General features: G+C 45.7%; 1 protein-coding gene across 2 annotated transcripts; it reads right to left on the bottom strand.

Moving 5' to 3' along the window:
• Positions 1–5,494: 5,494 nt before the first annotated feature.
• On the bottom strand, positions 5,495–18,031 carry LOC144149207 (uncharacterized). Of its 2 annotated transcripts, none has more exons than XM_077680739.1 (5): positions 17,567–18,031; positions 15,851–15,973; positions 14,024–14,150; positions 10,044–10,233; positions 5,495–5,615 (listed from the first exon to the last, which is right to left on the bottom strand). In XM_077680739.1, the coding sequence occupies exons 1-4, from the start codon at positions 17,608–17,610 to the stop codon at positions 10,048–10,050; spliced, it is 480 nt and encodes a 159-aa protein (XP_077536865.1). In that variant the 5' UTR covers positions 17,611–18,031; the 3' UTR covers positions 5,495–5,615; positions 10,044–10,047. The 2 variants fall into 2 exon arrangements, with proteins under 2 accessions (XP_077536865.1, XP_077536864.1); XM_077680738.1 differs by having other exon boundaries at positions 14,024–14,153; positions 17,567–18,021.
• Positions 18,032–21,784: the final 3,753 nt, after the last annotated feature.

Below are 21,784 nucleotides of genomic sequence, written 5' to 3'. Positions count from 1 at the left end.
GCCGTAATTTCGTCAGCTCATCGGGCAGCTGGCCGTGACCAAAGTTCTACAGCGATTCCAGGCACTCTGTTTCTATTACGTTTTATTCGAAAACACGCCGGAGACACGAAAAGCCAACTGAGCGAGCCGCACGGTCGCTGTGCAGGCGGTGGCTGCGGCCGCGAAGTGGCCCAGGCCGGCGCAGGTAGCTCGAGTGAAAGCTTGTTACCGCTGCACGAAATTGTCCCCAAGTCCCGACCATTGCAGCTTATATGAGAAAAGAGTTAATGATGCGATGGCGGGTTGCATTAAAAATTGTCATCCGCACCGCTTACGAGAGCGGCACTCGAATATCCGCCGCAGTGCTAAGCCGAACCCATCTGTAGGCGGACCTGTAGGCAGATCGGTCGGCTGCTACCAGCGCGCGTCTTGCCACCCACTGTCTCGAGCGTCGCGCGTCGTTCTCTAGCCGCGGTAGCATTTGCACTCGCAGCGCCTGTGTCACGTCCACGGCCGCTTTTTAATTAAGCGGCTCACGAGATCACTACGCGCGGGCATTCGCAGAAACTGCCGCCGATGCGGATTCGACAGTGCTACGGCAGCTCTGCTCTATGATATCCCTCCGACGGTCAAGGGGTCAGCTTTGTAAACACAAAATCCATCGTTTCGCGGCACCCGCTGAAACCGAAACTGCGACTGGCCGTATTGAAAAGGCCTCTAATTAAACAACCGTCGCCCGCTGAAGCAAATGAGGTTTCTACAGGTTATAAGTACTTCACTAGCTACTTATCGCAACAAAAAAACCAAGATGCAAATTTTTTGTGTCAGTGCCCCTTAAAAGTGGCAACGATAAAGATGATGATTGTTATTGGTTTCCCCTTTGAAGCGGGGTAATTACATGTCATCTTACCAAAAAGGACTAATATAACCATAATTTACACTCTTGGTTTATTAGGCACAAAATACTTTTTTTCCTGTTAGAGGTGGTAACTGCCCAAGGCAATATTACCCTCTCTGCTTTTCGTCCACCAGCATTCTAATCTTCTTTTCGTCCCCTCGACAGCCTTGAAGTTAACTTCCTCTATGATACCCTTAAATCCTAGGGCTTCTGGAAACCCAGTATTCCCTTCATGTAGATTTGGCTAGATACCCTCACATTCTAACACTATGTGCCGCATAGTTTGTTTCTTTTCCGCAGACCGGGCACACCCCATCATTTTGTGAATACTTCCCCACAAAACTCTTAGTTTGCAGGCAACCTGCTCTAGCCTCAAAAAGCAAAGCACTGCCCTGAGAATTATCGTAGAAATTTTTCTTTCTATTGTTCAATTTCTCAGCCCATTACGTCTCTAACGACGTTTTAGCTTCCATTTTTTCCCTCCATTTATTCGTTTCAATCTGCCTTGCCTCATTTTTGGTTACCTTGGCTGTTTTGGATTCTCCACTGTTCTTTCCGTATTTCATGGTTAGCCTTCTAGTCTCTCTTAGCCACTGCGCGTCCCCGCTTTTCAAGTATAGGTACCTAAAAATCTTAGCTGCCCACCTTCGTTGATCCATTGCCCTCAACCTCATCTCAAAACATATTTTACTATGAGATTCTCTAAATTCAAACGACGCCCAGCCCATATCTCCCTGAACTGCTTCGTTAGTTGTTTTTCCATGCGCGCCTAAGGCCAAACGTCCTACCGTTCTCTGGTTTACTTCAAGGCCTGATAGAACGTCTGATTTTAAACAGAGTAGAGCATTCGCAAACGTGAGACCCGGAACCATTACTCCTTTCCACATTCCTCTTATTACTTCATATTTGCTATACCCCCACAGAGCTCTATGCTTCATTTTTGCTGCGTTTCGCTTTCCCTTAACCTTGAGTGGCTCCTCGTAAGTTCCTAAGTAGTTATCCCCTTCGTTTATCCACACTCCCAAATATTTATATTCCTTCAGTCTAGGTAATTCGCCTTGCTGGATAGACACTACGTCAGTGGTAGCGTCATTGAAAACCAGTATTTCTGATTTTTCTGCACTGAAATTTAACCCGAGGTTGGTGGCTTCCTGGCCGCTAATATTTATTAGCCGCAGAATATCGGTTTGGTTATCAGCTAAAAGAACAATGTCTGTATATAACATTCCCGGAATATGCTGTTGTACTTCTTCGTCTTGTAGCATATGGGTTAGGCTAAACCCTACTTGACTTTCTCCTAGTTTCTTTTCTAACCCTGCCATGCAAAGCATGAACAGTATTGGGCTCAAAGGGCATCCCTGTTTCAGTCCCTGTTGACCTGCTGGGCGCATTTCTGTCCTTCCCAAGTAAGGTGCAGTGTATTGTCTTTATAGATAGGTATAAGGAACTGTACTAACTCGTAATCTAATCCCTGGAGTTTCAGCATTCTCCACAGCCGTTCTCTATTTATGTTGTCATATGCCCCTTTGATGACCAAGAACGAAATCCATAGTGGTCTGTTCTGTGCTTTCGCAATTTCAATGCATTGCGTTATCACGAACAAATTATCATCCAGTCGCATGTCTTGCCTTAATCTATTCTGCGGTTCCCCAAGTATTTCATTTTCTTCCATCCATGCTTGAATTTGTGATTTTATCGCCAGCATTACGAATGTATACACCACTGACGTTACTGTGAGTGGTCTGTATGAACCAATACTGGCTTTGTCTCCTCTGCCTTTATATAATAAATTCATCCTACTTTCTAGCCAGTTCTCTGGTATTTGTTTGGTTTCTATCACCTTATCTATTGCCCTTATAAACGATTCCTTACTTTTAGGTCCAAGCATGTTTATCAGTTGCATTGGTATACCGCCCGGGCCCACTGCTGTCTGGGGGGGAAACGTTTTGCTCTGCTTTTTTCCAATCAAGGTTGCTCAAACCTATTTTCCTTTCCGTAGTCGTCTGTGGCGCTGATGTTATCTGTGCAGGTTTCGCTACCACTATTGGCCTAATCTTCTCACTAATCACTCGATGACTATGCGCCAACGCGTGCTCTCCTTCAAAATTTTCCCCCTCCTCATCAATCAGGAATTTTTGATGGTTGTCGTTTTTTGAGCATAGTGATTTCACGTGGTTCCAAAACTTCTTGGATGCGCTTTTATCCTTCTTCCGTATTTCTTGGTAACTTGCCGGAAGTTGCCGCTGTGCCTCATCACCGCGACCAGATGTTACTCCTCGCTGCGCAAGTAGTGCGTCACTGGGAGTATTTTGAACATGGCACGAGCCGTTTCCGTGATTTTTCGGGATTAATACGCTTGTAAACTACTGCAGCGACGACAAAAAAACTACATCAGAAAAGGCAGACGACATCACCCATGCATAGCAACCTCCTTTCAAAACACGCGCCCGTTGACATCCGGGTCCGTCGCTTTGGCGGAGTGATAACGTGCATGAGCTATTGCCGTTGTTAACTTGTTCCCGAGTATAGCAGTGTTGATGAGGGCGAAGTATACCCAAGCAAAAAATTCTTCGACCACTATTCGTGTCACCGCGCTTCATGCGAGTCAACATTGCATGAATCAATGAAGCCATTGATAGAGTTAAAGCAACAGAATAAGCTACTGCAGCAGTGTTTTTTTAACAAACTAGTGTAACTTGTGTTTAGAGATTTGGGAGAACGCTAAAGAATGTCGTTTCTCTCGCTCGATAACTGAAAACTCGAGGTGGTGCGCAGACCTTGCTCCGGCTTCACAAGGGCACACCGCGACGTTTTTCACACGCCCCCACACAACACGCCAACTGCGCTCAGCACTATAACAGTGTCATGGAGTCAGCGCGTTTGCTTGCGTTGGCAATGCCATGTAGGGGAGACACCAAAAGATGTGCATGAGAGTCGTGGAACCTTCTGTGTCTGCCATGTTTTCCCGGGGATATCTCTGGAACATAGAATAAGAACAGCATTTAAGTAACTGCTGCTCCCAGAAGGAGAAGTTGTACAAACTTGTATGAGGCATTCGCGCACCCTGTAGTGTTCATAGCAAAAAAAGAAAAAGGAGCTTGTGCATAACCCTTTATTTTTATAAAAAGAAAATGGATAGAACGGGCGGTTTTAGTTGCGTCTTTTGAATTCTTGGGGTCTCGGTTTGAGTGGCGCTAGGGACGTATGTTATATCACCTTAGCCGGATAATTGAAAGGACACTGTTCTAAGGTTGTGCTCCTGCGTGAAAGAAGTCATCTACGCAAAACGTCCTTGGTCAACGTGATAAGATCAAAGTTGCTATCATATGTATTGAATTATTATTGGGCTTCATCGAAGAGATTGGTCTCGCTGACAGATTTTGTGTTGTTTGACCACAATGGAGTTTCTACAACTTTTTTCAGCGACTCCACCTTCTACACGGTGTTCGTCATCACGTCGACCAATCAGTTGCCTGCTCGTGGCTTCTGTACAGTGCAGCCAACGGGAACGCGTTTGCAACTAAGTAACCTATATCCGGCTATTGTAAGTAGTGCAATTTTCACCTGTAATCTTATAGATAAATGGTGCTTGTTGAGTTAGTGTAACGCCACCTTTCATATTCTGCGTCCTTTTTTAACCTCACCTGCAAGTATTGCACGCTGTAATTTGGGCTGCCACAAATTTTAAAGACAGTAGCCATTCTTCGGTTTATAAGCGCGGATACTGTGATCTGTCTGTCCGTCTGTCCGTCTGTCCGTCTGTCTCTCTGTCTGTTTGTCAAGGCGTCCGTACAACCGTCCTTCACTGAATTGAAGCACATGACCGAAAGACTGAGCAAGAATTGCTTGAAAACAGAATAGCGAAATATGTAAAGCCACCGGAAACTCGTACATATCAAGATTACTATGCGCAAAAGACACCTAGGGCACATTTAAAGAAAAACATAACGGGCGTAACCTTTACTACAAGCACTAGTTTAGGTAAAATGCATGCTCGATTGATTCTATATTAATAAAAAAGGAAGAATGGGTTTAAAATACTGTTGAAAAGAGGCGAGGTAGAGGGAGACGCGATTTATTATTTTGTAATGGGAAAATACGCTGGGCGAAAATAGTGGCAAACGGGAGTGGGAGTAAAACCGAAAAGATGTTAAGTGGACCTCTTCCAAACATTAAAGAAAAATTGAGGAACCTCGATTGCGTTTTCCATCGGAGGAGCGACAGACAAGAAGAGACCCTGTCCGAAATCCCGCCACGCCGGGCATAGCGGAAGCTGCTGCCGGTCAAAATAGTGGATTATTGTAGTGGAGACCCCGCCATGCCAAATGGCGGGCACTATCGGGCACGCCGCTGGCGGGCATTGGCGGGCACTATCGGGCACTATTGGGGGGCATGGTGGTACAGATGGTGGCATACCCGTCTAGCGGGCTTAGGCGTCACTTGGGGCGCATGGTGGTACAGATGGCGGCATACCCTTCTAGCGGGCATAGGCGTCACAGGGAGAATAGTGGGTCGTGAATTTTTCTGGAATGGCAGCTGTCTTGACAGAATATGCATAGAATGCGTGGCTGCCAGGACACTTTTGCTGCTTAATGTGGAAAAAGTAATGCGAAACCGTGCGCTCACACCACAGCTTCATTTTATTGTGCACAGACCCTCTTTTCACGGCGGCTCGCCTCTGTAAATAACCTCCACAGGTACTTGAGGGCATAGTTGACGCACATTTCACCAGGGGATTCTGAAAGTAGAAGGCAGGCCACATATCTGGTCAAGGAAACTCACACAGACCTTCTATTTTTTGTTTGTTCGCAATAAAACGTCCTCTTTCCTTCTTATTAACATTTTAAGTCGCCTTCTTATTCTGATATATGAACTCAGCCTGGTTTAAGGATGAACGAGTGAAAACCATTGACAAAAAAAAAAACTACGGGAAATATAGTTCTCACCAAAAATATTTTCTGCCTTTCATTAATATACTTAAACCACAGGGCGTGGAAAGGAATAGTATAACAATAAGAGGCCTAACACAAGCGTTGACCCGCAACCTGTATTAGCAAAATGGAAAAACACATGCAGGTGCGCGCATGCGCAGAGGGAGAAGAAAATATTGATGCACCTTTGCAAACAATATTGCACTGAAAAAACAAGAAAACACAGGATAAAGCGTGTGTAGAGGGGGTTGAGAAATCACTTGAGCATATGGCCGACAATCTTGGCTTCTTTTTTGTGGAGCGTAATCAAGGTGTGGCTTACGCAGTCAGCTTTTTAAATGTTCACGTAAAAGGCTTCTAGTATCTCCCTAACCATCCCATTTCTAAGCTCGAAGTGCCCCTTGCTATCATCGAAACAGGGTTTGCACCCACACTTATTGCAAGTTGCAGGTGAAATTGCGTACGTGCGATCTTTTATCGTCCCCGACTGCGCTTCTAGTCTTACATTTACGAAGAGCTCCACCTGCCCCATGTACTCTCCTTCACAAGACAGCGGTATTGGGTAAACGGCACACATTTTACAAGGCAACAAGCACACGTGTGTTTACACCATGTGAACGTTTTTTTGTTGTTCACCAATGAAAAAAATAAAGCCGGCCTATTTTGTTCTTAGCTGAGTAAAAGGGTTGCATACTATATAGGGACCCCACATTTTTTGCCTGCGTGCCGTTTTGTGCATGTACGGCAAGACAACTCAGCAAAGGAACTCGTGAAACGTGCGGTCATGCCCTACATGCACAAGATGGCACATGGGCTGAAAAATGTGGGGTCTCGATATGGCGTGCAAATCCTTTTCTCAGCTAAGAAGAAAATAGGCAGGCTTTGTTCGTTGGTGAACAAAAAGCGTCCACATAACGCCAGTTTTACAACTTCCAAAGTCAAGCACACGCGTGCTTTTGTGCCTTGTAAAATGCGTGTCGTTTACCAGATACTGCTCTCCTGCATAACAGTGTACGTGGGGCATATGGGAGCTGCTGAAAAGAGCACCCACAGACGATAAAACATCACACGTATGCAAATTTACCCGCACAGTGAAGAAAAGTGTGCATGCAAACCTCGATTCGGTGATAACGGGGGGGCTCTTCGAGCATAGAAATCGGATGCTTAGGAATATAGTATAAGCCTTAAACATTAACCTTTATAAATCAAAATATTCCGGCACTCCTTGGGCTGCACCGTCCGGCTGCTTCCTGTGGGTACTGCGGGCAGACCAGCCGCTGCCCCAACCGAATGCCACCGCTCACGTTGGAATGCATTTTGTGCGTCTCATATGGCGTGAAAATGTGTAAATGCCTTTTCATTTGATGTGTCATCATGCCACAGCTTACTGCCTGAAAGCACATTCAAGGAAAACGAGAACTAATTCTTATGCCAGGCTTGACCACGCTGCACACAGATGCAGTGTGTCACAGCGTGTCGCATGTCGTGAATGAAGGGTGTTGCGCGTTCTCGTCAAAATCACAAACTGTGTGGTTCGATTTTATGGGGACCCGTGTTTCCCTACGCCTCGCCTGCACATGCTTTCGCGAACCAGGAGCCGCCATTTTGGGCGGCCGGCGCATCGCGTGAGCCATGACCTCTTGGTGACCCCATGCGATGCGCCGAACTGGCTCGCTGTGAATCTGTGCGCGAGGGAAGGACTGGGCGATTTGGTCGGAATCGGTTGGCTATGCCCCGATGACGGTAACCTAGCTTGTTCCACGGACTCTGCTGAGATTCTGCCCTGATCGGTTGCACGGTATGCCTCCCCTGCTCCCGCAGCCGTGATGACCGTTATTGAGGTCTGGGTCCCGCAGCTTGAGCGAGCAAACGGAGCCGCTGTCTCCCCACAAGCGACAGTCATGTTGTCTGGTATATGCCCTGTAACTGCCAGGCAATAAAGCCTCTGAGAACCCGAACACGTGCGCGAGTCTTCGGATTCCTCAGGGCTAGTGTACGGCTCGTAGCACTTTCTCTAGCGAAGCTAGCCGGGGTCCTCTGCTATCCCGTACGTTAGCCCACAATTTGTAGTGCCAGTCTTTCTAATGTGCATTGTTATACCCAGGTGTTTACAGCTACTTGCCGTCTTTTTAATTCCCACGTTCAAGTCCCGTGCTCAGACAGAAATTCACATGCACAGAGGCCATCCGTTCAAGTGTGACAGCGCCGCTGTTGACTGCACTAACAAGCAATGCAAGCACAAAATATTAGTGCAAAAATATCCTGAAGAAATAAGCGTATAGATATACAATGAGACAAACCCACAGAAGCATAATAGAAAGACACACATCGCTTGCGTATTTTTCCTTACTTCACTCCAAGTGTGTCATTCACTGCTTTACTCCTACATGAAGTCTAATCACCCTATAAATTTTCCTGGGGCTCACGGTGCTGTGCAAATGGGTCATCACGCTGAACTGAAAACACTGAATCAAGCAGTTTGGCACAAAGAGCAAAAAAGTGTGGCTGCATGTTTCTTCTAGAAACCTGTTACTGACCCCCTTGACGTCCATTGCTGACTTTGGGTATTTACAAGCGTGCTGTCAATCACTCTCGCTCAAATTGTGGCCTGTGAGGATCTATTTTGCTGCACTACCCTTTTGTGGTCAATTGCTGTAGGTGACTTTGCCATACTCGAGGGATTAGTTGCACACTCGCCCTTCTCACATACCCGTGCTGCAACGCAAGCAAAGGGTTGATTTTCGCAGACCTTGGCCTCGTAAAATAAACACAGCTAACTTCTAGAAAAACTGAGTTTCTGACTGCAACTGCATTTAGGTCAATAAACGGGCTTTCTAAACTGGCGTGCCACACCTTTTCTTTTTTGCTGCTCGTGCCAAGCTGCTGGATAGGAAGTACTTTCCGTTCAACATGAAGACCCATTTGCGCAGCGCTGCAAGCCTCCAGAAAATTTATAGACTTCGCACATGTATACGCTTGAGTAAAGTATTAAATTGGGGGAGTTGGCTTAAGTTCATTTCGTACAACAGTGCAAACACACAGACAGAAGGAAGGAAAAACATGCAAGCTCTGTGTCTTTTCTTCCTTATGCTTCTGTGTATTTGCACCATCGTACGATATCTATACGCCTATTTCTGTGGGTTAGTTCTTGCATGAAGACTTTGCAGTTGTGTTGGTTGTTAGTGCAGTCAACAGCAGCGCAGTCATGCTTGAACGGGTAGCTTCCATACATAGTGTATTTCACGCAGGGCATGGTGACTTGGAGGTGGGATTTAAAAAGAAAGCAAGCGGCTGTAATAACCCGGGTACAACAGTGGGAATCAAGAAGTCTGGCACTACAAAATAGAGCCACACAAGTCATGATTTTGTCGAAAACAACATGCCACACACTGCATTCACAGTCTGTGCAGCATGGTCAAGCCTCGCATAAGAATTAGTTCTCGTTTTCCTTGAATGTGCTCTCTGGTGAACAAGCTAACTGTGGCATGATACATCAAATGGGAAGGCGCTTACCAATTTTCAAGCCACACGAGACGCACGATATGCAGTCCACGATGTGAGCGATGCCACGCTGCGGGGGCGGCAGCTGGCGTGCCCACATTCCCCCACAAAGTGCTTGCATGGCAGCACACTGATCACGGAAAAATGCTGCGCCCAGGGAGAGCCAGGCAATTATGGTCTATAAAGGTGACTGCGTAAGCCAGACCTCGATTACGTCCCACAAAAAAAAAAAAGCCAAGCTAGTTGGCCATATGCTCACGTGACTTGTCAGCCCCTCTCCACACCCCTTTTCTTCCAACTTCATGTCTTTTTAGCGCATTATCCTATGCAAAGCTGCATCCGTCTTTTCTTCTCCCTCTGTGCAGGTGCGTAGTTGCATGTATATGCGCATTCTTTCTGTTGCCTAAAAAACACTAGTTCGAGTCAGGACTAGTGTTCTTCCCCTTTTTGTTGTCCTGTTCTTTTCCAGCGTGTTGTTTCCCACAATCATAAATGTCTGAAGTCCCCTCCCATTTTTTAACTAGAAACTACCCCTCAGCCTGAACTCAAGTTGAAGAGCTGGGAACAGGTTTTTTTTCTGTAATTAATACCTATTCCCCAGTAAAAATACCAACTCAAAACTGGCGTGTCAGCCAGTTGGAAACATCTTATATGCTCTAAATATTACATGAATTGACAATATAATCTTGACCTATTTTTTTAAAAAGCGCACGATAATATAGATGTTCACATACTTTTTCAAGTTCCACATTGATGAAAGATGCTGTCTTCTCTATCGCCCATGCCATGCTGTAGAAGGTCTGCCCCGTCCATCCTGTACCGCCGCTTCTGTAGGGTTGCCAGATCGAGGCAGAAGTCTCCATAGGATGTGTTCCGCATCAGCCACGTCCATTTTTCGTCAGGCACATCCACATTTGGACCAATCTGCACTTGCAATTAGAAAACAAAGCAATTAATTTTAAAATCCCAACTGATCAACTTGCGCTCTTTGAATCAGGTATAAAGTACTATATCCTGTGTTGAGGTTGTACCTTACTTTATTAGAAAGCTAAATAATGTAACCAAACTTTACTGGTCACATAAATCCAAAGATTTGATCAAATAAATGTTGTCGTGCTCTGCAACATGCTATACGACTGGTTCTCAAATGGGGGTCCGCAGACCTCACGGGGGTCCGCGAGAGCACTTCAGGGGTCTGTGAAGCCTCTTTCAAAACTTTTCCCCTGCCACTGTTTCAACTGTTCAAAGACTTGTACATACAAGTACAAATTGTTTGACATAATGACACCGATCAACATATGCTCAATCGTGGGGTCCCCACTGTTTCGCAAGCCAAGAAGGGGCCACTGGGGCAGTCATGGCTGCGAACCACTGCGCTGCTATACTATTGAAGGTTTGGTAGGCCAAAAGATAACACACACCCGCCGAGTGGCTCAGTGGCTAAGGCGTTGCGCTGCCGAGCACAAGGGCATGGATTGGATTCCCGCCCAATTTTACCCTAGTGGCGCGTAGATGGGCAAAGAGCAAAGCCGGCCGCCCCACCTAGCTTATTTTTGGTTCAACTAAGATTATGCCTGGTTATGCTTGGAAACTCGGCCAAGTATTATGTGTAGTTGTTTTGAAATGCGGACAAGTTTTAAAGAAAGCTTTCTGCCTCTACCAGCCAACGGTTTCTTCGTGGAGTGCGCAACAAGAAACTCCCAACGTGGCTGAGGAGGAGGAGGAGGGCCCTTTTCACTCATGGAGCACTATGTAGATGGAGCGGTGAAGGGCGCTATTACCCAGCGTTCCCCGAACGCCGGAGTTGCTTTCGGAGCTGTGCACCCCGGCGGGCACGTTGGCTAAACCATTCCGTAAGCTTTGTCATCTGCTTTAGCGACGGTTGTTTGGGCCTGTTCTTGTGCAGCTTCGCGTACATTGCACGCTTCCTTCACACGACTTTTCTAACTTGCTCTACAGCACCTCCTGGGTAACCCAGATACGACAGAATTAAGTGGCCATACACCAAAGATACGTTTAGGATTGGTTTGGAGTGCAGGAAAACAAAATGTACAGACCCCTTTACAGACATCTGGTCACTAGAGAAACGTTACCTTTTGCACAGTGCTTGCCACAAATGGGACTCTGTTTTCTAAATTACTGAATACAAATTTGGTTAGGTTTTAACAGGCATTACAGAAGGCAAAAGAATCAACAGGATCTGATAAATAGCGATTATAAAAGTTCCCTCAGCTTTCTCGCAATTCTCAACCTTACTAAGCTAACTAGTTATCGGTATAAATGGGAATAGCTAAGCTCACATGCCGAATTGCTTCGGTGTGTGCGCTTGTGTCGTGCAGTGGTGTAGCCCCTAGCTAGCTCATAAGAATGACGAGGTTCCGCTGTCTCACCCTTAGAAAGACGCTCGTCACCGTTTTCTTTTTGCTGACGCACGGCCGGGATACAGCGGCGGCGTCCGGCGCTCTAGCCCGGCCGTGGCCAACACTGCTGCAATCGGGACGCCGCCCCCGTGAATTCCAGATAACGGCTGGCAGAATATGTGGTTTCACTCTTTGCACTGCCACGTTTGTGAATTCAAGTGACGGCATGGGCAATCGTTGTGGGTGTCGTTTACAGCTTTGCTTTCCAACCACCTTTAAAGCGTGGATTGGAAGCGATTTTTTTTTGGCTTGGTGTCGTCGTTAGACCCCAAAAGAGGAATGACCACTCAGTGATAATGTACAACGTATGCGTGCCAACCAACTTTGCAATGAAGCCCAATGTGTGCGGTGGCCACTTTTTTAATTGGAGGTGAAAAGCATAAGTGCATGCATGTTCCAAGATTTTGGCACACATTAAAGATCCCCAGGTGGTCAAAATTAATCTTGAGCCCTCCACTACAGTGTGCCTCATCGCCTTTGTAGCATCGGCGAATACACCATACAATCAATTAATGCAGCTCGACGGGTAATGGAGAGCACAGAGGGACAATCGTTTGCTAAAGAACTTTTTGAACTCCTTTGCTCTCAACCATTTGGCTGTGTGGTCTGGTGTCTGGGATGCTAATTAAGTTGATTAATGTTAATGTTTCACCGACATTTGGCTTCTTTCACTGCACTAAGTCATGCAAGGATTGAGCCATAGTGAAGCTGCAGGATTTCTTTCTACGCGAACGCTGCAGAACCCAGCAGCACACGTTTGTACAAGTTTGAAATTGTCTGTTTACATGTTCCGTCGATGCTTTGCACTGTGGTAGTAGTAGTCATCATATGCAAAAATATCGTCGTGGTCCTTTTGACGAGCACTGCATGCACCACTTGACAACAGCTGGGGCGCAGTGGTGCGCTTACATGCACGACGCATGCGCTGCTTTCCTCGATTTGCGTCGAGGTTTCATGGAGCAGGTGTTTAGCAACTGTGGCGTTGCTGGTCGCTAGGCAACCCAAGGCACTCCTCCAACATTTTGCTTTTTTTTTTTTTGCTAAAGGCACTCTGCATGCAGGGGTCAGTTGGCGGTTACTCGAGGCACACGCTCACGAGCACTCGGCATTTTTTGGGTATTTTAAACGCATTAGCGCCACGCATTACAGCCAGCTACAACAGTTGCACTGTTCAAACAGCGCGCATGGGAGAAAAATGCTGCATGAAAGCCAGTCCGTAGTCCAGCATTCCAGTGTCTATGAGTATATACTGGCAGATTGACCATAACGTGCTTTCATTTCTATATATCACACTGCGCACCAGGGGGGAAGTCTTGTACCAGCACCATCATCATCATCAGTGCCATCATCACCACAAGTATGAAATGGCTGATCAAACACGACTGCCCACCTGGGCGGCTGGTCTTCAGCGCTCCCAGTTCTGGCCGGGCCTACGCGTACACAATAATGTAGCAAGCAGCATCCGCAACAACCAAATCTGCTTCTTAAAATAAATTCTAATCTACCCAAAATTTTTGTTTAATGCTTTTGAAGTAAGCCATAACCGAGCACATGCAACTGAGAAAACAGTGTTAATAGAATAGCTTATTGCAGGACAGCTATTGAAATGTGCGACGGTAAAACTCTGGAGTGCTGTATCACTGCTTCTTGCAGGTTATTTTTATGCGTACACGATTGAAACCAGGTCATTCATCTCTTACAAATAGCTGCTGCAATCAGGCCACTATTCGTAAACTCGAAGCGCCAAGGCTAGTACATAGGCCACATTGTCTACTGCGACTTGTGTGTTAGGAACACGTTACACTTCTTACTGTACACGTTTTTCACTGCTTTTTCACTGGACATAATTAGCCACGACAAAGTATTGTTCTTCCATAGAAAGAAAAGTGTGAAACAAGCCACTTCCGGCACGTATCTGCAGGCTGTCGGGAGCGGCTGCCGTTCTCAGTATCGGTTACCAAAACCCCAATTTATTGGACCGTCTGTGCTGTGTGCAATCAGGTTTTAAACCAGTTGCTGACGCTACCGTTCTTTTCATGTCGACTATTAGACAGCATTCTTGCATGGCCGTCGACTTGACAGCATTCAAGTGCAGTTGTACTTTAAGAACCAATATTTTCTACGAAATAACTGTTCATAGAACTTCGCTCTTGAGTGCTGTGCATGCATCCAGCTGAAGTTGTAAGTTAAAAGAAAAGTGCTGCCGAGATTTAAATTGCAGGCTAAATTCTGGTTTTTTGGCTCCTTATGATTCATTAGTGTACAGCAACGACAAGGGAAAAAATTCTGCTTACCTGTCCATCTACAGCTGCAAACATTCTCAAAACTGGCCCAAGGAGGAAGGGAAGAGGAGACACCACAGCTTCAGCAACACCTTTCCTCCAGCAAGCGAACCTGGTGGTGGTCGCACCGGCACTGCAACTGCTAAAAGCAGATACAAATGAGGATCAGGCTCAATATACTGAAACAGTTCAAATGCAAACATAAAGGCCCAATGCAATGCATTGAAAGTCCCCGTATGTTCCTAAGAAAAATGGTTAGCCGTGTGGTCAGCTGGCTGCTCCAAGCAATGCTATTATGGGCAATAATTGTTGCATTGTGCACCAGAAGGCACTAATTATCAGGACAGAAGTGCAGTGGATCTTAGTAGCATATTCTATTGTCACCGCACATCTGCCACCAATTTGTTTTACGAGAAAGCCCTGGAAGCAGGTGCACATTCTCGAGACTAGCCTGCAGCCGGCAAAGGTTATTTTCCTCTACTCCCTCATTGGTAACCATTTGCTTGCAGCGTGGTCAGCATCAAATATGTTTGTCCGATTCTTCGCAAGCTTTTTTTTTACTAATTAACTGGAACTGCCAAACAAGTGGGGATGAACAAGTGCAGAGCTGGAAAACAGCAAAAGCTTTCTAAGCACTGAGATGAGAATAAGCATGTTTGTTTAGATGCCCACGTCACCCTGACATAACGAACCAGCAGAGCATACGTGGAGATCATTAATGAAGAGAGGCCCGGTAGAAAAAAGAAAATATGGTGGGCCATCTGATGTTTTTTTTTTTCCTTTTTTACTGTTCATCACCATCACCATGCTTCACCGCACTTCCAGATGTGATGTCTGCTGCTAGACTAACCATTGAATGAGAGGGGGCACATATCCACATTAGTAATTTAAGTTGCCATGGGTGATTATGAAGCCCAAAGAAGCCTTGCTTTGAAAAAATAAGAAAACGTGCCATGGCCAAGAGCCCCTCAGTTCCCATCAGCTAAAATGTGAAACCTGAAACCTGCAACAATTAATCCTGAATAACCCACTGGCAACTTGTTCTCTATAGTTCAAAGGCTTGCGGTCACTCACATGAAGATTAACGATAACTTCGTTTAGCCATCATTAAGTGCATGCCATCCTAGTCATGCATAAAACTAATTTACAGTTATAGCTCCATATTAATTACAAGCTAGTTAGGTACGTCAACACCTCTTAGCCTCCCAATTCGGGCTGTGGTATCGTGACGGCTCTCCTCCTTGTTTTTTTGGACAAAGCCAACTATTACAAGACTACCTCCATCTTTTTTTACTTGACACTTGTAACATCTTATATTTCTGCTTCAAAATGCGGTTAAATTATGTGCATGTTCATGGTGGAACAAAACTGTTCACAGGGTAAGAAAACTAACAATAAATTGAGCACATCAAGCTCACTATTTTGCTCAACCAGTGTTGCAGGCTTAAAAAGCTGTAAGATATGCCAAAACATAAGAACAAACACCGAAGTAAATAAGCAGACACCATCACGCTAGCCAAAAGCCAACTCCAAGCCTCGTTACGTTTAATTACAAACTGAAACAGTTCTAGGCAGCAATATGATGAAAGCAGTGATAACTTATCTAGATGCGTGCAAAGTTGGTGCAAGTTTGGAAATTAGACTTCGTTATGTTACCCAGCCATCTGATCGGTCAACCTTATCTGTGTCAAAACATTATAAGCAAAGTAGTAACACTGCTAAGGCTCAAATGCTTTTTAAAACAATCCTTAAACTCAAATAGGCTAATTCAGCTTACTGAAATTGAAGAAGGCACATAATGCAAGACAATTCAGAACTGCAGAAAAGCAATGTGGTCACCATTTTTTTACTAAGCCCGAACACACTCGACGTCCCACGAGAAGTCTCGTCCATTGACTGGGAGTACGTCGTGCCCGTTCTTTATCTTCAGAGCAACTTCTCTGCTTGCAAGCGGCCAATGGCCTGCAAAATGCAGATTATTATCAACCAACATGCCAGACGCAGTCATTTTTCCTCGAACCTGGTGCACCCAAAATGCAGAACCGCAGAGATCACCAGGCTGCCTTGCCCACTGTAGGGTAGATTATAAAAATCACTCCTATACAACATTAGGCTGAGCGTAAACATGCTGTAACTGACAAAAACCACGGGGCATGAATATCAGCAATCAATATTTCAAATGATCCTAATTTTTCTCCGAGAATTATTGGTAAGAACAGTAACATTTACCGCAATGATAGCACAAAAAAATAAAATGATAAGGCAAACATTTATTTTGAAATATACACGCGCTGCGCATTCAGAAGCTACGCCACTCGAAAGATGTGTAGAGGCATGTGGGAATGTGGTCTGTTCACACAAGTGTTGTAAACAGGGGTGCAAAACTTGGGCTTTACATATCAGCGAAGTTTGTCTGAAGGTAAAACGTTCCCAGATGGAATGCACAAGACATTTAGCAGCTGCTCATTCATTTCCATGAAAAAGAACTGAGAACCCCTTTTTTAGTTTGGGGGTTCCACGCACTGAATCTGCACCTAGACTACGGGATGCGCGAATTTGAGGGATCCTCCCAATTTAAACCACCCTGGTTTCGTAAAATTCACGGAAATATCGACACTACTGTTTTTCTTTTTTGTATCTATCAGAAGAACTGCAATTGCCGCGGATCACTACCGAAAAAGCCAGCGCACATAAAACAGGCATGCTCTTTTGAAGCACTTGCGCTTCTGCAAGGTAACTTTTCACAATTAGGGATGAAATGAAAGGAGTGGCTCGCGGGGAATATGATACTTTGGATGGGCATGGGAGAACCAGAACGCCAACCCCTTTCGACATGGAGAGTCTAAACGCACATTTTATTGCCACTTACAAAAAGTTTCGACCTTTACAGCACGCGCAAGGCAGCGGCCACCTCGTTACAACAACGCTGTTTATCCGTCCGTAGCACGCCAACGTCTAGACGAGGCACGATACGCGCAATGTTTCATCGTGGTCGCATAAAAATTCGTATAAATGCATATTCCCGAGGGGGCTGACGGACGCACAACACTATTCACGCTCATAATTGAACACATTATTACTGAAACATTCATAGTGCGGAGCGTGCTAGAGGGCCTCTAGACTGAATTCAAGGCACACCCCGCGTTTTACCTTTTTTTTTTTGTTAGTTAGTGTTCAATTCCCCGAAAGAGCCGATTACACAGCTACGCATTATTTTTATAACCTGGAGGCTTGAGGGGAGTGGTATTTTTTGGGTGGCTCATAGCGAAGAACAAGGCGGTAGCGTTTTCGGTGCGGTCAGTTTGACTAATGACACATGATTCTACTTCGCACAACCCAAGGCGCAAACTTTGGAGCAAGTGCTGCTAACATACGTGACAAGACGGAAAAGGTCGCTTGTCAAATGCCAAATCTGCGTAACGCCGATATGATAGATATCGCACACCAACGCGAGCGATACGTTGCACACAGAGAACGTCAGTCCTAAGGGCCGGCACCGGCTCGACAACAGTGCTCCGTTAAATACACAGGACTAGTAAACGACGGTTCACTTACCTTAACTGACCAGCCGTACTTGTTCGTCCGGTAGATAAATCCATAGTCAGCACGTAACCAGAAATTTCACGCCGCTGAGCATTTACCGAATCACCGAACCGTAGAACCACTGCACGCAGCCATGACGGTGGGAGCCGAGCGAGCCGCCGAAACGTCGCCGCCGTCGTCTTGTGTCGCGCTGCCCCCCTGCCGGCGGCCAACTGAGTCGAGTGACGCGCGCCGTTCAAAACGCGTTAAAAATAAATAAAACTCTAGCATTGTCATGGACGCCTAAGCTGTCGGTGAACGGTAAGGTCAGGTGCCACTTACATCCAGCAGGAGTTGAGAGCCTGTTCTGTAAGCAAACAGTACGTGTTCCATGAGCTATTTCATGGCGTGACGGGGGCTGCAGGCGACAACGGCTAGGAACGACGGTGGCGGTTCTCTCGCTGGCTTCGTAGTGTTGCATCTTTTCATATACATGCAGAGCCCGGCATATCATCTTGTAGTTCATATATTAGATAAGTTCGCGTTATGCACGCCTGTGCGCACGCAGGTCGGCTTACTCAAGTGAAGCTTCGTTTCTAGGCCTGGAGGTATATCACTGGCTAAGCTTCCAAATACTTTACGTGCGAATATAAACATGCTCCGCTCACAACAAATTGCATGGGCGCTGTCGATGTCTCTATACCGCTTTTTTCGAACGCTCATGGCGCTATTCACTGTTAGCGCATTTTAACGGCGAACGACGGTGGGCATTGCCAAGGAGAAAAAAGGGCATCCCCATCGCAGCCGATCAGTCAACACCATTAACGCCAGCATGGTTGTAGTGGGTCACGTTGACCAGTAAGGCCACCAGTATTGCCCAGGATAGCCGAGGTGCCCACCTAACCTACCGCCATTATTCCAACCTACTCCCAGCTTTAAAAACGTTGCCCAGGTAAGTTTCCAGTATTGATCACCATGCCCACCTGATTTCCCAGGATGCCCACCTGATTTCCCAGCAGAATTTATGGTGGGATTTGCGATCGGGGAGCGACAGGTTGGAAAGCAAAAGCTTGGGGTTTTATTTCATTTCATTTCAAATATTGTACTCTCAGGCCCGTTAACGCATTACAGAGAGGAGTGGAGTACAAAAAAGGCAAAATACATAACATACAATAGAGGGGTCAATACGAATGATTGGCAAGTGCAGACTTGAATTTTTCCGTTCTTTTGTAGATACGATGCCGGCAGAAAAGGTGTTCCAGCTACAGTGGTTTTACGGAGGAATGAGCCAAAGTAAAGGTTGGTGTTGCTGCTTGGCACACCTGCTTTTAAATGATGGTCAGGGGGGAGAAGGAGAAGGAAATGTATGCAGAGAGACTGAAAGAGACTGTTTTAGAGTTTCGCTGTAGTAAAAAAAATTGTGGAAGAGGCACAATTGTGAAATGCTATGTCGAATAGTTAAAAATGGAAGATTTAAAGTTGTTTATCAGTGATGTACTAGCTGTTCGGGACTATTAGATAGAATGAATCATGCAGCGCGGTTCTGTACAGCTTCTAGTTTTTGTATTCATGTGTCAGTTTTCGGGTCCCACACAGATGAGGAATACTTTAATTTGAACGAACAAGTGTCTTGTAGAGGAGCACTTTTAGTGAGCTAGTGGTGAGTAAGAAGTTCCGGTGCAGAAATCCAAGCATGCGATTTGCGATACTAGTTATTTGTTCAACGTGCGTTTGCCAGGAGAGGTTGTTAGTAATATGGATGCCAAGGAAGTTTCAGCTGTTTAATGAAAGAAAGGGTAGTTACGCCGCAGTGGCCGAGGAAGTCTATCATCTTGCAAAATTTTTAGGGACGCAAGCATACAAGTGGCCATTTTTTTTTTTTGCTCATTTAACCAGACTTTTGTGTAATTTGCAAGGTGGAATACGTTTCTGCGAAGACATTCGGCATATACTGAAAAACACTCTGATAGTTGTCACCCGTTAAGGCTCTCGGTGCTCATAATATCATGTTCCGTGGCCGTCTAGTGCCTTAGCGTTCATTTGCTAGCGGTGGGAAGCACGGAAGGCTGAGTGCTAGGAAACTGACTGCTGTTTTAAAAGATCGGAACAAGTCGCGCCATGTCATGGGCGGTGCTCATAAATGCTTGGGGCCTAGGCTGAAACGGTTTAAAAACACTGCTGTCAGTTCTACTCGTTGCTTTCTTTTTTGACATTCGTCGTAGCCGCGGGCATCGAAACGTAACCCAGACGCTTCGAAACCCAATCGGTTTATATAGTCAAAAGCGTTCGAAACTCTTAAACCGCTGGCGCTTGCCATACATCTCCCCGTTGTTTGGTGCAAAGAAAACTGTAGGTACATTTGAGGCAGAATATGCGTGATTAACCGACAGCGCCCGCGTTCATTTAGTTACGAACGCTAGTTGGGTTGTTTTTTCCTACAGTAAGCGAAACAGAGCGGCAGTTCCGCGCCGGTTGGTGCGGAGGAAAAGCAAGCGCCAAAAGAACAGAACTCCCGCAGGCGCAGTTTCAGGCAGGGGCACGCGAGCACTGCGAATGCGGCCAATTGGAATTCCATTGCGTGTTAGGAGTGAGGGAATAATGGCGCTACTACTCAACAAGGCGAATCACTGCTCTGCACTTAGGACACCTTTCACACTCATCGGAACGCCTTTATTTTTTTGTATTGCCGGCGAGGTTTGAAAAAAGGAGAAAAGAAGGGGGATATTACAGTTGAGGGTTTTGTGGACCCTCGTTTGAGTACCACTGATAAAGAGTTTATGTGAAACAGAATGTCCAGCACAACTAGAGACCAACAGCCACAGGCCTTTGAAAACCCGTCGGCAGACTACAGGGCTTCTACCAGGGACCAAGAGCAGGGTGGACAGCTAGATTGCCCGTTCCTGCCACGGGGTCAAGCATATATAGTCAAAGAATGGGCAGACGAAAAACTAAAATGGAATCTAGAGAACGTTAGCCACGTATCGGCTCAATGTTATGCAAAAGTCGTCGAAAGGAGAAAGCCTTCTTTCACCTCTGCCCTGTAAGTGCCTCTCTTCTCTCAACCCCTCACTTCTCACGCTGTTCCACTCCCGCCTCTCTCTTCCCTTGATAAACACGGTGGAAGTTCGCTCATGTCAATTCAATTTTCCTGTGTTCCATCCTAGCGCACCATCTTTCAACCATTCGTTACTGTAGGACTTCGGATGCCCCGGTGAAGTCTGGACTCGGGCGCATCCTCATTTTGTGTCTGTGACGGACAAACGCTCACAAAGTGTTTGTCTCGTCCCCGTTTCGTCCTGTTTATGACGCTGCCATTTAACCTAGATGTCATATGCCAACCAGAATAAGTTTGATCTCTTCGGACGTTCCCTTTGTAATATTGGGTCAAAGTATTGCTTACAAGCACAGATCTATTCTCAGTTAAAAGGACACGGCCTAGTACCAGTTCATTTGCCTCAAATATGCCTTATATTTTCTCTTTTCTTAATAATGAAGACGAGCACAAAGTATGGTATCAGATTTAAAGTTTTAGAATGGTTTGGCCTGTAGAAATTTCTCGTCTCAGAATTTTTTTATCTTTCGGGGGAGTTGCCTAATCGAAGAATAGACAGACATGCATACAGACCATCAGACCAAAATGTTTGGTTTTAATTAAGCAGCGCAAGAAAGACTAACACCTATAATATCAAGAGAAGGTGCAGTCTTTGTCAAAATTGTCTTGTCGAAGCCGGAAATGCGGAGGAAGGAAAAAATTCAATGTACAAGCTTACGTACCAAGCGAGGCTGTGACGTATTATGCGGGAAAGCAAAATAAAATACCTTTCGTTCTTACTGCCATAAAATATTATGACACATAATATGGTCAAGCTTATTCTTCGGATTCTTTGAGCTCCAGTAAGCTCTCCGTGTTGCTCTTAGCCCAGGAGGGGGGTTAGTGGACATAGCTGCGCGTTGTCACCGACCACCTGCTAAATGAGGGAAGCAATCCCTGTTTGAGGCTTGGTGCGGCATTGGTCATTTATAGAACACATCGCGTCTTGCTTACCTAAATGTTAACATGCAGCTCCGCTGCTTGTAACATCTCTGCATATACGTCATGGGGGGCATGCAAAAAAAAATCAACGGATTTTTTTGGTACATGCCCCCTAACCGGCCAAACTTGTATCAAACATCGTAACTTCATTAAGCTGGGATCAAAATATTCGATTTTGACCCATTCTTTATTTTGACATTTTTGAGTAAAGAATGCAG

The sequence above is a fragment of the Haemaphysalis longicornis genome, unplaced genomic scaffold, assembly GCF_048455015.1.
Source record: "Haemaphysalis longicornis isolate Haplotype H1 unplaced genomic scaffold, Haemaphysalis longicornis Haplotype H1 scaffold_8, whole genome shotgun sequence".
In the NCBI taxonomy this organism is placed as follows: Eukaryota; Metazoa; Arthropoda; class Arachnida; order Ixodida; family Ixodidae; genus Haemaphysalis; species Haemaphysalis longicornis.
The sequence above is the reverse complement of the archived record's forward strand: the minus strand, read 5'-3'. Positions and strand labels throughout refer to the sequence as shown.

What these genes read in the sequence shown, in the direction of transcription:
- LOC144149207 (XM_077680738.1), bottom strand. Translation starts at nt 17,610, where the DNA reads ATGGATTTATCTACCGGACGAACAAGTACGGCTGGTCAGTTAAG. An exon ending in TCGGGCTTAGTAAAAAAATG is followed by an intron (nt 14,154 to 15,850) that starts GTGACCACATTG and finishes ATCTGCTTTTAG; the next exon opens with CAGTTGCAGTGCCGGTGCGA. An exon ending in TTGCAGCTGTAGATGGACAG is followed by an intron (nt 10,234 to 14,023) that starts GTAAGCAGAATT and finishes TTGCAAGTGCAG; the next exon opens with ATTGGTCCAAATGTGGATGT.